Here is an 18624-nt window from a genome sequence, read left to right as displayed (position 1 = left end):
TTGTGCAATGGATTGAGAATAAGTTTTTCCTATACTCATTATTCCTGTGTTTTCATTGGAATTTTAATAGGTCTGCCTTTGATTTTATTTTTTTTTTCCCAAGTGAATCTTTACTAAGAACTAAGGCATACAAAATGTAAGGACTTGGTAATACTGTGAACCGGTGTGGTAACTCCTCATATCTGAGCAAAGCTCAGAAAAGCATTATGCACATAGGAGTTAGGATAACTGTTTTACTTTAATGTAGAGATACAAGTTAATTAGAAGTTTAAAAAACAATTGACAACCTCTGTTGTTAGCCTTCCTTCTTGTGACATGAAAGGGATTGTATTTCTGCATTAAGCATGTTCGTAAAAGTGTTAGCTAAGTTTCTTCCAAGCAACCTTTTCAGCTTCCTCCTATGCATGAATATAAAGTATAAGAAGAGTTCCCATTCTTGTTTCTTGTTACTATATATCTTACACAATTAGATTTGATAACTGTAGTGCTGTCACCTTCACCCAAATTTTCACCCAAGCCCTTTGACCCCTTTTATTTCCAGCCAATCATCCTTATACTTTTGCAGGTTTGAGTTGAGCATCTATTGCAGAACCTCGTTACAGGGGTTAAAATACTGAAGGCTATCTGAGTGGCTCCAGTGTAATAGGGCTCAAGATCCTCTTTCCTGTTGCAGCTGCCTCAAGCAAATCCCCTGTTTGGCACTGTCTGGGACTGTCGCGTTTTGGTTTCCTGTGGTGGCCTGTGCTGTCTCTGTCAGTATTAGCGGGGACTGAAGATGTATGTGCCACCCCCTAAAAGTAGGATTCATAGAATCATAGAATAGTTAGGGTTGGAAAGGACGTTAAGATCCCCTAGTTCCAACCCCACTGCCATGGGCAGGGACACCTCACACTAAACCATGTCACCAAAGGCTTCATCCAACCTGGCCTTGAACACCGCCAGGGATGGAGCATTCACAGCCTCCCTGGACAACCCATTCCAGTGCCTCACCACCCTAACAGTAAAGAACTTCCTCCTTATATCCAATCTAAACCTCCCCTGTTTAAGTTTGAACCTGTTACCCCTTGTCCTGTCACTACAGTCCCTAATGAAGAGTCCCTCCCCAGCATCCCTATAGGCCCCCTTCAGATACTGGAAGGCTGCTATGCCTTCCAATTCTCTCTATTCCAGTTCTCTCTGTGATTCGGGAAGATTGTGAGTGGCTGGAAAGCTGCTCGGAAGAAAAGGACCTGGGGATGCTGATTGACAGACACTGAACATGAGCCAGCTTGTGCCCAGGCAGCCAAGAAAGCCAACAGCATCCTGGCCTGTATCAGCAATAGCTTAGCCAGCAGGACTAGGGATGTGACCATCCCCCTGTACTCAGCACTGGTGAAGCCAGACCTCGAATCCTGTGTTCAGTTCTGGGACCCTCACTACAGAGAGACATTGAGGTGCTGGATCGGGTCCAGAGAAGGGCAATGAAGCTGGTGAAGAGTCTGGAGCACAAGTCTCATGAGGAGCAGCTGAGGGAACTGGGGTTGTTTAGTCTGGAGAAGAGAAGGCTCAATGGGGACCTTATCACTCTCTATAACTACCTGAAAGCAGGTTGTAGTGAGGTGGATTTGGTCTCTTCTCCCAGGTAACAAGCAATAGGACAAGAAGTAATGGCCTCAAGCTGTTCCAGTGAAGGTTTAGCTTGGGTATCAGGAAAAATTTCCTCACAGATAGGGCGATCAGGCATTGGAACAGGCTGCCCAGTGAAGTGCTGGAATCACTGTCCCTGGAAGTGTTCAAAAACCATGTAGATGAGGCCCTTAGTGACGTGGCTTAGTGGTGACCTTAGCAGTCCTGGGGTAATAGTTGGACTTGATGATCCTAAAGGTCTTTTCCAGCCTAGCTGATTCTATGATACTGCTTTGGAGAAAAAGAAGAAGAATAAACAATTTCTTGGGGTTTTTTTTAACCCAGGAAGAGGCCAAGAGTAACAACTTCACACTTCCACTTCTTTCAGCTCAATATTCTAATGCCAATGCCTCAGCTCAACTAGCTGAAGAAGCACTTCAAAGCTGTTATCTAAATTCTACTTGACTCTGTGTTCATTATTCATCTATAAAATGTCTAGAATAGTATAGATGAATGTAAAACTCCCTTAGAATTACAGAAATATTGGAAAAGACTAGTTGTGAAAATTCAACCAATCCAGTTAAGAAAGCCCACTTGTTTTTCTTCACCGAACATACCACTAGTATCAGAATAAGCATAAATTCTTATGTTTAAATAACATGTTTTAATAAAAGTCTTACAGGCTGTGATTAGTATTGTGACTCCAAAAAGTAGCCCTAAGGAGATGTGAATAGTAAAACCAGAAAATGCATATATCCGTCGTAATACTCTCTCAACCTCAAACTGTTTTAATTCATATTTAAAGTAATTAATTTTAATGGTTACATAAATAATTAATTTTTATATAAATTATTAACTATTGTATAAATTAAGAATTAACTAAGATTTTTAATATGTATCTTTTATAATCCCCACTGAATCTGTGTTCTGAGTACTTTAGGCTCCCCTTGAATCCCTGTAAAGTTCTTGCAACCACAGCATTCTCTGTCAAGGAGCTGAAGGTGTCACCCACCATCATTCTTTCTGAAACCGTGCTCTTACTAATGACATTTGATGATCTGTAGTTCTTGTACAGAATGACAAGTGTGCAAAATCAATTCTTATCCCTGTCCACCCTTCTTATGTCATGTGTGATTTTGTAAACCTCTGTCATATTCTTCTTAGGAAGGCTGGAGAACATTTCCAGTCAGACCCTCCAGAGCTGTTGTCCTCCTCTCAAAACCTTCTGTGTCTAATACGTCCTTTTTCAGTTGAGAGATCCAGAGCTGTATATCTTACTCAAGGTGTGGGTGAGCTGTGAATTTCTACAGTAGCATGTTACCCACTTTTTCTCTATTCCTTTCCTAGGAATTCATAATATTTTACTTGGTTTCTTGACTGCTGTTAACTGCTGTGATTGCTTATTAACCGGTCCATGAAGACTTCCCGAGGTGTTACTTAGCTTAGCATGGCGCTCTTCTCAGTGTTTACGGTAATATGACATCAGCCTACTTTGGTATTATAAAATGTCAGGTAAATAACAGAATCACATTCTCAGTCCTTCTAAAAATCTACTCCGTACTTTCTGATTTTCCCATGTTATTGAAATGTATTTTGTATCACCAAAAGAAGATCAGTAATTTCTTCACGATAGAAAACATTCTTTGTTGAGCTGTGGGTTTTTATTCAAAGCAAGATTTTAAAAAATGACAGTGTTCATGGTCCTTCTCTGGACAGGGAATGATACAGATACAATGCATGTATTTAGAAAAATCTGCTTTTTAGCTTCCTTTTACAAGCTTTCTGGAACTCTGGCTTTCCTACCTTTGATTAACTGAGTAGCTGATGATCCTGTTGGCAGGGGGCGGAAATTGTGAATCATGTTTAGAGGATAACCTAACATGAAATTCAGTGAGAGCTAAATCACTTGTCATATCAAATCTTTGTCCAAAGTTCTGGAATCTACAATTTTGTAGCATGACAGAATCAGAATCCTGTCATAGTGTGGTCTATGAGAAGATCCTGTTTGCATCCATTTCTAAAAGAAGACATTGTAGAGGTCGTGAATGTTCAGAGCCAGTTTCCTGCACAGAGAATGGATGTTAACCTGGCTTCTTTGTCCAGCCCCCTTAAAATCAGATAATGTAAAAGTATAGCACAGAAGTAGCATTTGTCTCCACATTACCTCAGCAGTCAGCCATTGAACCTGTACTATCTGCTTATTTTCCCTGGTGACTGAATTCAAACTTCTGGTGCAAAGCTACCATTCAGTATTTGTTTTTAGAAAGGATTAAGTTCTGTGGAAAAGCTAACAGGTGGAAATCAGAATCTTCATCAGGCAGAGCTTTTCCCATGAATTGAAATTAATTTGAATACTAATAGCTAGAAAATAAATGTTTAATTGCAAAAACTTTTAGATGACAGCTACACCTACAGCTTTTACAAAATTTGTAAAAGATTGTAAAATTCAGGTCATACACACTTTAAGGAATCACTGCTTCCAACAGTGCTTGCCCTAACAGTTTTCTTGTCTCTCAATAATAAGAATTTTGGAGGTTCCCAGGAATGATTTGACACTTCTCTTCTGAAAATTATAAGCAAGCCGTATACCATCCTACCTTATTTTTTCCCAAGATTCTGAAGATGCTGAAGGACTAGGTCAAAATGTGTGCTCCTTTATCAAAGAGTATCCTTGGGCAAGAACCCTAAAAACATATTTTTCTTCATAGTACTACAGCTGTCTGCCAGAAGTGCTGGATCTCATCCATAAGAGTGCAGAAATGATTGTAAAAAGCAACTTAGTCATAAAACAATTCCTCTTCATTTTCACTTTTAACATTTATATTGCTCCAGCACCATATGAATAGAATTTCTTAGCAGACTTTATATATTCATCCTCATTTACTAGACAGGCTACCATAAAGATACTCAGCTGTTTAAGACAGTTGTAAATTTCTGACAGGTAACTTATAAATGCAGCATCCAGGTACAACACATGACAGCAATTTCTTGAAAATAAGTCAGGAGAGGTCATTCTTAGGAGTATTTCTGTAAGATTCTGTAGCAGCCAATGAAAGATTATTAGTCCCCAGTAGCTCCATCACTTGTGCTTTTTGCAGACGCTAAAGTTAAAGGTTACGAGGATTATGGTACCATACAGGTCTTTCACACAGAATGATTCTCCTTTGCTAAATTTGGAAATGTACTTTCTTGTGGCCTTAATTTTCAAGTAATTCTTCATATTCTAAATGGCAGCTGAAGGCAAGCAGAAATAGTGAGTAATTGATTTAACAACCTAAGACAAGTACATGGAAGTAGAAAAGTTTGTTTTAGTGCTTGATGTGACCTGAGAGAGCTGCATTAGATTTCTTTTTCTAAACAGTACCTCAGCACCTTGGGCCAGCACAGTGGCCTTTAAGCCTGAATGAGCATGACTTTTTTTTTTTAATCTCAGTGCAAAGCCCCAGTATTTCATCTTTTCAAACTGTTTTACAGCACTCAGAGCAGAATTAAATTGACAAGGTTAGAATTCATCTCCTAGAGGAGAATACTGTGCTTCTCTTGTTAAGTGCTAATATAACATTTATGTGTTGGTACCTTAATAACAGCTCCAGCTAGCCTAATGAAAGTACTGAAAGCAAACAGTACTCAGTGAGGTTTTATTATGACTGCAATTTGAAACAAATTATCCCTATTTTTGTTCCCATATCAAAAACAGAAATGCTAAAGCAATTGCTGCATGTTTGGTATAGAATTAGGCTCCACTGTGGTTAATACAGAAGTGCATTTTTCATGTGAACAGTTCACAAGGGTCAAGCATCAAAGATACTCTGTGCAAAATGCTTGTCAATAACTTTGTGAGTGAATTTTGAAATAAAGTGCCTGTAACCTGTCATTATTTCTCCCTCTCAAAGCTGAGAGTGAGTGGATAAAAATTGAGCTTGTGAATTGAAAGTACTGTGAGTTATATGGCCTTATCGACTTCAGGCAAAATGACAGGTTTGTCTTGTTATTATTTTTCCTTTCAGAGGTCAGGCAGTAGACAATATTACCAGTATATACTGTGGTGTAAGCAAATTGGTATATAGAAAAGCTATCTGTGTACACAAAGATGGTGTCAGTCACTAATATTAAAAATGCTTAATATATTGTCTCTCCATATAAATGGAGGAAAAAGTACTGTAAGAAGAAAAGGTACTGTAAGAATTAAAATAATCAGCTGCCCAGAATAAGGATTTAAAAATTTGATTAAAAAAAAAAAGTATATTCAGAGTACGTTAATGTAATTCACACTTTTTGAGAGTATGTATATTATAAAATGGAGTTGATTTCTATAAATAGACCTTGTTGTATGCATTGTATGAGTATACGTACATGCATTTAAGCATAAGGTGACAGCAGACCTAAATGTGTGTACCGCTTTTGGCTGGGATGGAGTTAACTTTCTTCAATAGCAACTTGTATGGTTTGCATTTGTGACCAAAACAGCATTGATAATGCACTAGGGTTTCCAGCTATTGCTGAAAAGTGCTTGCACAGCATATGTTTGTCACACCACCCCATCAGTGAGTAGGCTGAGGGTGCACACAAAGTTGGGAGGGGACACAGCTGGGGCAGCTGACTCCAACTGACCAAAGGGGTATTTCATTCTATGTAACATCATATTTAGCCATAAAAACTAAGGGGAGGGACCTTTGGGAGGGTAGTTATTGCTCACAGTCTACCTAGGTATCAGTTTGTTGGTGGGAAGGTTTTCAGTAATAGCCTTTGCATTGCTTGTTTTGTTTTTTTCTCCTTTCTTCCTTTTTTTCTTCACTTATTAAACAATTAAACTGGGGAGGGGAGAAGTAAGCAAGCAGCTGTGTGGAGCTTAGCTGCTGAATGGAATCAACCCATTGCAATGTATTGCTCCTAGTTGAAAGGTCTAAGGTTGGTTTTGGTTGTATTCAGATGAATTGAATACTAGTATCAATACAGGAACAATATAATTCTTTTATGTACTCATACTAGGTTTGTTAAGATTCCAAAGTAATGCTGGTTTATGCAGTATATTCATGTTGTGCTTCCTTAATGCCATCAGAAGAAACAGAACTCAGTTACTCGGAGTTAGCTTGCCTAGTTAGCTAATTAGATGTGCTGGTTGATGTGGAAACAATTGAAATATACTTCCTAAATGAGCACTGCTATTAAGAAAACATATTTTATCTTCTAAGAGGTTTTGTTCAAGATCATTGTGCTGTTCAAAACTATCTGAACCGTATCTTTGTTGTATCTGAACTGTATCTTTAGTACTCCAACTTTTACATAAATCTTAGGTGCTTTACTAACTCATTTCTGTAGTTTCAGTAGTATTTATCATTTTTGTTCTTCAATGACCAGTGCAGATAGAAGACTTTTGGTATGCAAAAATACATTTTTGTGATTGCAGAATGAGTGCAAAATACACTGTGATCATTGTCTTAAAATATACAGGCGTAGTAGTATTTTGAGACTGCAAAAATGGGCAGATATTAACTGTCAGGCAAATTTGTAATTGCTCAAGATGTCTTTTCAATGAGAAGGAAAGTTTAGGGGAAGAAGTCTCCATTAAATAACTATTGCACATACTTTTTTGAATTTATCAGCTGAATAAGAGCAACATTAATTTCTACTAGCACTGTAATATGCGCAATATTTTGTTTATGTTTTAGGTTGAAGATTCAGAGACATATCGTGATGCAACTGCAGTGTGTGGGTTGCTTACTGTGGTTGTAATATCTCACCTACCCAGAGATGCTGCCATTGAATGGCATGTTGTTGCAGTAATTGATGATCCACTCCAAAGAAAACATTTTGCAATGAAGATGTTGTCAGAGGGCTTCCAAATTGAGTGTGAAACTGTGGAGTCTAGTTCTGCATCTTGTGCATCAATCTCCGTACGTCTCAGCTTGATTTCACCATCCGCTTCCCAGCTTGATTTAGATGGACCTCTTCATGACTTAGTTCATATGTTTAGACAAGCTGTTGAGAAACTTTCAGAAGACTGCAGTGCAAGTCCTTTGTCTTTTAGAGCTTTCTTCAAGGACGATATCTTTGATGCTGAAACACTACAAATAGGTAAGACTTAATGATGACAGCAACCAGGTGCTAATACTAATAATAAGGTAATATTTGTTTACTTTTACATAAGGTTTCATTGGAAGAAAGCATTTTAGAAGTGCCTTTCAAGGACAGGTGCACAAGAAGGTCAATAGCCTCCTGGCTTGTATCAGAAATAGTATGGGAGCAGCGTCAGAAATAGGGAGAATGAATCTTTTGCATAAAAATCTTTGAACAGTTCTCCATTTGGTAGACTTTTTTGTCATTATCTAGAGCTATGTTTGAATAAACAAATTATGCATGCTAAAAAGCACTCTTTTGAGAATAAATAATAGAATATTAATGTTTTACAACAAGAAAATGGTGTTGTATCCTCTAGATTAGAGGATATCCAGTTTTGAAGGTGTGCTGTTTTCTCACCAATTTGTTTAAATAGAACTTGCTAGCCAACCAAATTTACTGTTTTTTTCCCAATGTTTGTTTTCAAAATCTCATTCCATTACCTAGTAAAAAGAATACAGAAATATATATATAAAATATACTCTGTGTGTATATATATATATATTTGATGTTGCAACTATAACATTTCTTATGTTGTACAGCTGTATTTTGGGCTATGCTCTATTTGGGAAAACTAACATTATGCAAGAGCACAAAAGCTTATTTTATATGTCAGGCCTACAAAACTGGTAGACTATACTTGTACTGAAATCAGAATTGCTTTGTAATCAATTTGAGAAGGACCAAAATCAGATCTTTAGTCTATATTTATCTCAAACATGCATGCACTTTAAAAATCCTTGCAGACCACAACTAATCCATATTAATTAGCTGACATAAATGTTAGCCCTCAAATATTTTACTGTCCTATTTTTTTTTCTTAACCTGCAGCAATTTTTGAAGGAAATTCAACTTGACATTGTTTAATAGATTTAAAGTACAGGAATTGAAAGCTATAAAAATGTGGCATAGAATAAGCATATTTAATCCAGGAAGCAAGGAATGAACATATAGTCTGACAGAATGTTGTTGTTTTTCCTACATCTTGTTTAAGAGCTAAAAGGAAACCTGATAAAACATGTTCCTGGCATGGGATTAACATTACCATTTTGCCTGCTTGCTTTCTGATATTTCTCAGGCCATACAATAATTACTTCCAGATAAATATCATTTGCTTTATTAAATATATTGCTCAGTATAATGTATAAATTGTGTGCATAAAAATTCATTTCAGTTCCATTCATGTGAAATTACCAGTGGCATAGACATAGAAAGATTTGTTGTGATTGTCATATATTCATACTGGTTGTGTTCAGATCTCTGCAGTGTCATAATAATTCCTGTCATTATAGTAATTTTATCATTATCCCCACTAGGAAGAAATACGTTCCTGCAAATCTGTGCAATATATAGAATACACTAAATTTACACATAGCACTAATTCATTGATGAAGAATATAAAAATAACTTTTTTTCTACTTACTTACAAAAAATTTCCAGAAAGCTCATGTAAAGGGAAGAAGAAATATGCAATATATTTGAAAATAATTTCTCAGATTAAAAGAGTTGTTGCTGAAGTGTGTCTTAATGTTAGTTTCAGTCTGATTTAAGAATATTATATGCATATTGTTTCTGATTCAAAATCAGAAGACTGTTTGTAATATAATGTTAAGACACTGGAACATATTTAAGTGTTCTGCTAATATTTAAGTGTTCTTGGAGCCTTGAAAGGCATGTAGTCACCAGTGAAGCCTCCTTAGCTTCCCAAAGGATGCAGCATATTACTGAACTGTGTCCTTGATTTCCTCTTGTACTGTTACAATGATTATACTTTTCATCGTTTAAAATGTACTCACACATATATATTAACTCTCAGTTCAAAAAGCACTGTATAAAAGGTCTCCTAAGATATTCTCATTCATTTCAGTATCCCCTAGACAGTGTCCATAAGCAAGATTGCATAGTCTGTTCTTTATCTTCTCAGTCGTTATTGGCAGGCCTTAGATTTAACTGCAGAACTATTACAAATATGTGTGTCTTTTACTGTGCTTCAGGGGTGTAATATACCAGAACTAGTGTCATATCCTTCTTTTGAATCCCATGGTACTTTAGCCTGCCTGTAACACCAGCCCAAGATGGTGTTCTGATGTTCTGATGACCACAGCTTCTTTCAGTTTCTTGGAGTGTATTCCTGTTTTTCTCTTGAGCCTGTCCTCATGTTTCATCTACAACAGCCCATTAACTTGTCAGCCTTCTTCCTAAATCTGGATTCAGGACTAAGGGAGAAAAAAATACATGTTTTGCATTGTCCAGAACTTTAATTCATTACCTGAAAAGAATTCAAAACATACATATTATATATTTAGGCAAGTTCCAGTAAGCTTGTTCTGTTTCTTGAACACATGAATCTGAATGTGGCAAGTTCCAAGAGGGAACAGGACTGGCTTCCAAAATAGCAGTGGTTTGTGTCTTGTCAGTTCTGGGCCCGGCCAAAACTTGGTCATACATGTCTTTGTAGACTTGATATTTTGAGCATTTGGATGTCTCTGTGCTGATTCCTACTATCTCCAAAGGTTACTTTCTGTTGCTGGGTATGTCTATGTGGGTAACAGAATTTACTATGCTACAGATCAGATAGTTGGTAAAAATATCTTTCAAGCACAGAATAGCATTTTACTAGGACAGAGGATAAAGCAGGAATGTACTGATCTTGACTTAAAAATCTTCAGGCCTAATACATGGACTTTTAAAAAATATTGTTTTCTTGAATGTGGCTGACAGAAGATGAATGATATTGAGAGAGCAATTTTTTCAGTTGGCATTTATTAATGCAGCTCAGGTAGTGCTGGTTGCTAACCATCTCTATGATGATCTGTTAGTGACATGTTTACCTCTGACATGTGTTAGACACTGTTAATCCCACAAGTAGGTCTGTCCTTTTGGAGTCTTCAGCTACCATCAGATGCATTGCCTGTTGAGGAAAGATAATATTAATAATGTAGAAGGACACTGCTATTCAAATATTTTTAAATGAAAAAATCAGAGAGCTGTATCTATAATGGAAAAGACGGAAATGATCATGTCGCAGAAATCAAGAGAGATGTTTGATGGGATAACTGTTCCAGTCTTAGTGCATTTTTGATGGCCTTCCATCATGTCATAAGATTAGCAAATAGTCTTCAATAATTCTTGTAAAATCTTGAATTGCAGTGTATTGTCTCCTCTAGCAAAAGCATGGAAAAGAAATAAAGGTGATGGGTTTTTTTTTTTCTGATTAGAAATTAAAATTATTGCAGTGAGAGGAGGAAATACTGACACAGATCTTCTCAAATGAACCTCTGATTAAATGAGCCCTTTTTTGGTGCAAAGGAATTGTCATTTATTTAAAACTCTCCAAAAAAATTAAGAGAAATTTGTACCTGACACGGTAAGATGAGAACCAGGAATATGTGTATTCTGCATATTTTAACAGGTTATTGGGAAGTATTATAGCCGGTGATGATGCCAAACGAAGCTAAAGGTTTGTAATGCAAATTTGAGACAGATAGCTTTCTGTCATCCTAAGACCAGATGTAAAGTTTTATTGAGCTAAGTGTACTATTGATGGTGAACTTCTCAGAGGCAATCCTTCATAACATATGAAAGTATTATGGGCACCGTGCTGAGACCACGGAACGTGTTAGAAGTAGGAGGATTAGATTAAGCTGACTTGTTAAGCCTTTAGAAGTCTTTAACATAAATTTGACTATTTCTTTCTTACTCTTATTTAAATATGCATTGATATAAATGTGTCAGAATGATTTGCTATATCATCCAGTTGACTAGATTATACTTTAGTATAGGAAAGATGAATGTTCATAAGTCATCACATTAGGATTTCACAAGCCTTGTTCACAAGATGTATGCAAAATATTCTTGAATATTTATTAGGGAGTAGAAAAGGTCCTGTATTCACCAGAACATCATATTACATAATCCTTTTCTAATACTATAGAAAAAACGAAGTGGGAATATAAAAAGGCAAAAGAGAACTGAAATAGAAAGTCTGGTAGCAGCATTAAAATGAATATATAATTAGTTTTAAATGTGGCTGTGTAAACACTTAGGACTAAAAGGTGTTTAGTACTTATGCGTTTATAAAATTTCTGTGATACTCTTAGTTGAAAAAATTCTAATAGGGTCAAGTATGGGTCAACTGGACTCTAGAAAATCTTAACTTGAAATGGGATTGTTTCTTCTATTGAAAGAGAAACCCTGGTGATTAAGCGCTTAGTTGGGAGTCGCTGCACTGACATAGTATATCCTGACGTGAGTAAAATATGTTACTTTTAAACTAAGGATTTTCCATCTGGTAAGATAAGATTTTAAGTATTCAATTGATTAAAATACTGCATTATCCACACATTTCCCAGATGTTTTCCAAAACAGAGTTTCCAGTACTGGTAGATAGAGATACATTATGTAGTGTATATCTAAGAGAAGTGGAGGATCAAATGAAGATACCAGGATGCATTTTCTTAATGACACATGTCCATGTGCATTAGAGTTTAATACTTTTTAACTAATGCACTTTAGATTCACACTGAGAATTTATTTCAACTTTACTTTCTTGATGGATATGCCCTCATACACTGGGGAAAAAATTTGCCATGAGGACAGCTGGAATCTCCACCTCCAAACACAAGCCTACATGTTCTTATGTGAGTAATTGGTATTTACTCTAAAGTTGTGGAGAATTAATCATGTGAGTATAAACTAAACAATCATTAAGAACTGCTTGCTGAATAAGAATGAAGAAGGTACATAAGTGTTTTTAACTTTTAAGTGTTGGTCCTTTTGAAGTCAAGCTTTGCAATCACTAACTAATGAAGTATAACATACATAATTTTGACAAACAAAAATACTTTTAAAATATCATGATACTGTCTGAAATAGACTGTAAAAATTGAACTTGGTTATCTACCAAGTTAAATTAATTTAGGCTAAGTGGAAAATGTGAAAACACTTGCCAACATAAAAGAAGGGGAAAATTTCACTTTAAATTTCATGTGTTTCCTGTTAAGAAAACAAAGAATTTGCCATGTATAATAGTTCAAGCAGTAGACCTACACGGCTGCTTCTCAGAGAAAAAAAGTGGTTAAATTATTACATGGGGATATTAATCAGATTATAATATGTATAAGCAATTATGAAGTACTGATGTGTTTCATGAGTGTATTTAAAATTACATTTTCAAAGGATAAAAGTAGCTAAATTTGGTCTTGAGCCACAGAAGTGGCTTTGCAAGCTTGCTATTGCTACCCAAACTATCCAGTAAAGATATCTGATATATTAAATGACATGCTAAACTTTGTTTACTGCTTTGTTGACAGAGAACAACCATAAAAGCATCTTATAACAATGACATCAGGCGTGCAATCATTGCCAAATTTGGATCATCTGGTGTTTAATATGTGAGGCATATATTATCTGTCTATCTATCCAGAAACCATTTGTGACAAACCCAGTTTTTAAGGACCCATCATGGATTACAGTTTATGATTACATAGGAAGTTTTTTTCTCTGAGACTGTTTCAATACACCAAATTTTGGCAGCAATTCTGCAATTCTAAGTCAGTAAACATTGAAAGAAGTTAGATTTCTAGAGACCTCTGTATAATTGTACAGATCCCTCTCTATTATTTTTTATTTAGAAGTGAAGAAAAAAACTATGGTGGTGTTTAAACCAGTGAAGTCACATCTGACTTAGAAAGTCTACTGATCTTAAAATAATTGTAGGCTGAAACAACAACATACCTGTTTTCGTTGTTATTATTCATTCTAGATATTTATTTAGGACCATTGTTTGAAATGGAATATTGTAGATGGGTCTTATGGACCTTTGGCGTGACTAGCTTGTATTTCCTTGTCTTTAGCACCAAAATGCTCTTTGTTTTGCAGACCTAAGAAATTGTTCAATGAAAGAAAAAAATTAATTTTGCAAGGAAGAACTGTGTACAGAATTACATTTCCAACCAATAATAATATAAATAACAACACTAGCAATAGCAGGAAGATCAGTGAGTAGGTGGATAGCTTGTTAGTGGGGAGGTTCTTGGGTTGGTTCCGTGTGTCTGCTGTCCCACTGAATGGATGATCCACTGCAGGGTTGAATGACTGTTGGCTGTCTGACCACTGTTAGTCATTCAGTGACATAACCTCTCCACCGAGAAGTACCAGTTCAATCTTCCTTTCTGACAGCTTCTTCTAGCCCCTTTTGAAAGTATTGCTGATTGACAGCAGAAGCTGTACTTCAGTATTTTTCATCCAAATGCTAATAGCAGTACCCTGGAAAATGAGTATTTTATCTATCGACTCTCAAACTGTTGGGTTTGGCAACAAACCTAAATAAATTATGACTGGAAACTTCCTTTCTCCTTGTATTGTTAATAGGCAGTTGACATGTGAGAGTATTTGAGATCAGAAATTTTCCTGCCCTGGCAGTATGTAAGAAGCTGACAAATCTTCATTCTCATTGTGCTTTTCTTCTCTTCCAGTTTCCTAAAGCTTTTGTTTGCAATACCATGCTTAGGCTATTCTACAGAGTCCACTCCATAGAAATTACCCTCACAACTATCAGTTCTGTTACTGAAATCTCCCCATTTCTTGGTCTGCATGCTCAGAGCAGTAATAGGTAACACTGATAGAAAGAGGAAAAGCCAGGTTTCAAAACTAGCACTGACTGATAGGCAAAACTATCAATAAATCTTAACTCAAAGCCTTCCACTTCCTCTCCAATTTCTCCTCCAGTTTCTTCTTCAGTCTCTCAAAGTTAATTTCTTTCAGTAACATTTTGCTTTTTTTCAACTGTAGACACCACTGATAGTGCCTATCAAGTTTTGTCAGATGCCTTGACTATCAGAAGTCATGCTTAGCTTTCCTTGTTGGGACTTTAGAGACAAGTAGCTACTGAAAATCTGACTTTTAAGGGCTCCAGTAAGTACAATGGTAAATGGGCAATGGCTTAAATTCCTTTTGAAAACTCTTCTAGGGTCAGCCCTTGGAATTCATTTTTCCTGCATGCAGCAGGAGATAGTATCTTCTCTGTCACATATATAAACTGAATGTATCAGGTATCAAGTTCAGCTGCCAACGGTCTCTCAGCAATGCATCTGAGCAGTCTCACAAGTTATCCAAAATGTTTGGCCATTTTCTTGGACACAGATAAGACCTTCTTGTTATGTAATGGCGTGAAATAATTATTTACAAAGAGGTGAAGCTAGAAAAGAAATTTAAATAATGCCCTGATTCAAAGCAAAAATGCAGGCAGAAACTTGACAGTATAAGAAGATGATACTGTGGCCACAGTTTGCTTTAACAGCCTAGATCTTCTCTTTTGTCTATATGGGTAATGGAAGCCAAAGGCACTACCTACCTTCCTGAAGCCCAGGGACAGCATGGACACAAGGATTATTATTGCTCAGATCGAAAAATTATGAAACGCCTTTGTACTCCATTGTCCATTTGTTTCCCCTGCTCTGGCCCCTTTTCCATAGTCAAAGATATCTCTCCTTTGGAGCTAGGGAGGAGGCCACAAGACAGAAGAAAAGGCAGGGCAAAGAAAATAGTCCTGCTTGTACTCCACGGGTATGCTTAAGGAAAAAAAGTCTCCAGTGTTTACTGCCTCTGCTGCATGCTTAGTCAAAGTTGGACAGTGCGGCCAAACTTTACATCCTAAATACTCAGCTCACAGTTTTAGTTGTTATTACTCAGTAACATCCCTTCTTTTATTTTCTTTATGCAGATTGAGAGACATACCATACACTTTTTCATTTAGGGGGGTCGTGGTTTTGTTTTGATGGTGGGTTTTTTTGTTGTTTTGTTGTTTGTTTTTTTTTTTTTTGAAGCTGCTAAAATATAGAACCAGGGTTTGTTTTGATTGCAGTCTCTTAAATTCTGGGAAAACTGACTCTGGAAACTGGTCTGAAGGACAACACGCAATAATTATATCTTAATTTGGAAGTATTATGAAGCAGATTTCTGATTAAAATCTTTTCAGCATGCATTTGTAAAGGTGGGGTTTTTGTTTTGAAACACTTTTCAAAATTACACTCTGACTTAGAAGGAAATATATAAAAGCTATGCTTAGCATTGATAGAAGTGCTGTAATCTTGTTCACTTACCACCCACAAGTGGGCTTGGGGTTTCATTTGATTTATCTGATATGACAATGCCATTACATCAAGAAAAAGGAAGAGGAAAGTTGTGTTTTTCTATCTGCACTGTAACTTCTAATCCAAATAAATACCTGTAACTAGCCATTATGGGGAAGTATTTCCGGTTGTCATACTTACTGCAGTTTGACTTTGCATAACATATGCAGTGGTGCTCTGAATAGTCTATTTCTTCTTAAATTTCTGATAAATTTAGGTTTAAAATAGCATAAAGTTATTAGGTGTAACTGAGAAATTTCTAATTCATAGAAAAACAAGCAGTGAAAAAACAGTATTTTTTTTTTTTTCCAAGCCTTTGGACTTTGCTCAGCTTTTAGTAGTAATGTGTCAGATTTGCTATGTTAAAATCCATTTAATAGCTCTAATTCATTGACACTGAAAGCACATTTATAACATAGATCCTTTAGGAACTTCTTTTCTACTCACATTGTTAAGTCTAGTGTATCAGCACTGGATAATTGGAGAACAGGTGAATTTTTTCCATTGTAACAAATTAGAACATTCCTTCACTTTCTGCATTATTTCTGAACATTGGATGTGTAGCCAGCAGGTTGAGGGAGGTGGGCTGGCACACCTGGAATATTAGGACGGGAAAATAACAGAAAGCAATCACCAAGCTAGAAAGTCCAAAGTACCGCTAAAATAAAAGGTCAGTGTATAGAATGTACAAGAAAAGATTGAAGGAACTGACTTTTGTTCCACTGATGGAAGCAAAGGCTATTAGGGAACCAAACTGCAGTCTTCCCTTACCTTACTAGGCATTGCAGAGAAGGAGATGTGATTTTTTGCAGAGATGCACCGGAAAAGGGCAAGGAGCAGCAGTCACAAGGTGCAGCAGGAGAGACCGCAGCTGGACAGAAGGAATGAATTTTCCTCCACCAGAGTGGTTGCATGCTGACACAGGCTGCCCAGAGGCTGTGGAACCTCCATCTTGGAGGTCTTCAAAACCTGACTGAGCAAGGCCCATCGCAAACTGATCTAAAGTTACCCCTGCTGTGATCATGCGGGAGGTTGGACTGTGTGATTTCCAGAGAACCTTAGCAACCAAAGTTAGTCTATGCTTCCCAAAATTATGTTGTGATTCCATATTATTATTAAATTACAATGAATTGTCTGAAAAGAGTGACATTTAAATGCATATTTAAAAAAAAAAAGCCAGCTTCTTTCTGTCTGTCATTAATACTCCGCACTCTTACAAAATATGCCTACCACTACTTACTTGAATAATAATTACTGAAACCAACAAGCAGGTTTTTCCTATTGGAATATATCATTGAAAGAGAAATGTTGCTTCAGAAGTGTCTGGATTCTTTGTTCTTTGGGCTTTTTTTTTTTTTTTTTTTTATTTTGGTTTGTTTGGCGTTTTTTTCCACTCATTTCTCTGTAGTGTGCACATTTGTCCTTTTTTCTTTCCATCCCTTTATCCTAATAGAACTCATACTAGTTCAGAATTAAAATTATCATTGGGCTGTGATATCTCTGCAGTATTTCTTATGACAGTATAAAGCTAATGTGTTTCCAGAGTCTAATTCATTTGACAATGATTGAGACACCTGAGGACGAGGAATCCTGTTGTGAAGTTAAATAATTTATGTCGTCAGTAATGTCAAATCTTCAGCTGGAAAACACTTTGTTTTCCTTATTTAAACACACTAGTAGATGGTTGTACCATTTGATATGGGGGCTAAATAATAATTTAACTGGGTTTTAGGAATTGGAAAATTAATTTAAAAAAAAGGAATTTGCAAACTGTAAAATTTACAACCTTTAAATCTCTACAGAACATCAAAACGTTGTTAAAAATTTCTTTTCATCCATGGATAAAGACTTTATGAACTTTGAAAATCAAAATTAATTCTCTTTGCATAATAGCAATATTACTGGATGAAAAAAAACAGTATGTTGAATACTGCTGTTTCTGATATTCACAGAGTACTGAATTGTCTTTAATCATCCTGCCAGGAATGTGTGAGTCAGTATGTGAGATAATGGGGTGAAATTAGATTTAAGAAAAACAGCAGTATCTCACCTATTTTACTCTCAAATATATTGCATCCATATACCAATGCTATGGACATAAATCCATTTATGATGTGCAAGCAGCTTTGTGTTTGTGGCAGAGAAGGACGAAGTGACTTGGTAAATTCACACAAGATGGCAAAATTATAGAGCTTTGTTTACTCAAAGTTCTTAGCTGAAGTTATAGATGTATGAAGTTGCAGAAGTATTTAGAAGTATATATAAGTTATAGAAGTATATAGAAGATATAAAAGTACATAGGAGGTGATCCTGCCCCTCTACTCTGCTCTTGTGAGATCTCACCTGGAGTATTGTGTGCAATTCTGGCGTCCTCAACATAAAAAGGACATGGAACTGTTGGAACAAGTCCAGAGGAGGGCCACGAGGATGATCAGGGGACTGGAGCACCTCCCGTATGAAGACAGGCTGAGGAAGTTGGGGCTGTTCAGCCTGGAGAAGAGAAGGCTGCGTGGAGACCTCATAGCAGCCTTCCAGTATCTGAAGGGGGCCTGTAAGGATGCTAGGGAGGGACTTTTCATCAGGGACTGTAGTGACAGGACAAGGGGTAACGAGTTCAAACTTAAACAGGGGATGTTTAGATTGGATATAAGGAGGAAGTTCTTTGTTCTTTACTGTCAGAGTGGTGAGGCACTGGAATGGGTTGCCCAGGGAAGTCGTGAATGCTCCATTCCTGGCCTTGGGTGACATGGTTTAGTGTGAGGTGTCCCTG

General features: G+C 36.6%; 1 protein-coding gene across 6 annotated transcripts in view; it reads left to right on the top strand.

Annotated features, from left to right (window-relative positions):
- The window catches only part of DPH6 (diphthamine biosynthesis 6), a 220532-nt gene that overhangs the window by 172698 nt on the left and 29210 nt on the right, over positions 1 to 18624 (top strand). For all 6 annotated transcript variants that reach the window (XM_065686551.1, XM_065686552.1, XM_065686549.1 and 3 more), the window contains one exon: positions 7275 to 7680. In XM_065686551.1, the coding sequence (XP_065542623.1) occupies positions 7275 to 7680 (406 nt within the window). The remainder of the gene's footprint in view (positions 1 to 7274; positions 7681 to 18624) is intronic.

The sequence above is a fragment of the Lathamus discolor genome, chromosome 6 (assembly GCF_037157495.1).
Source record: "Lathamus discolor isolate bLatDis1 chromosome 6, bLatDis1.hap1, whole genome shotgun sequence".
Lineage (NCBI taxonomy): Eukaryota > Metazoa > Chordata > Aves > Psittaciformes > Psittacidae > Lathamus > Lathamus discolor.
The sequence above is the reverse complement of the archived record's forward strand: the minus strand, read 5'-3'. Positions and strand labels throughout refer to the sequence as shown.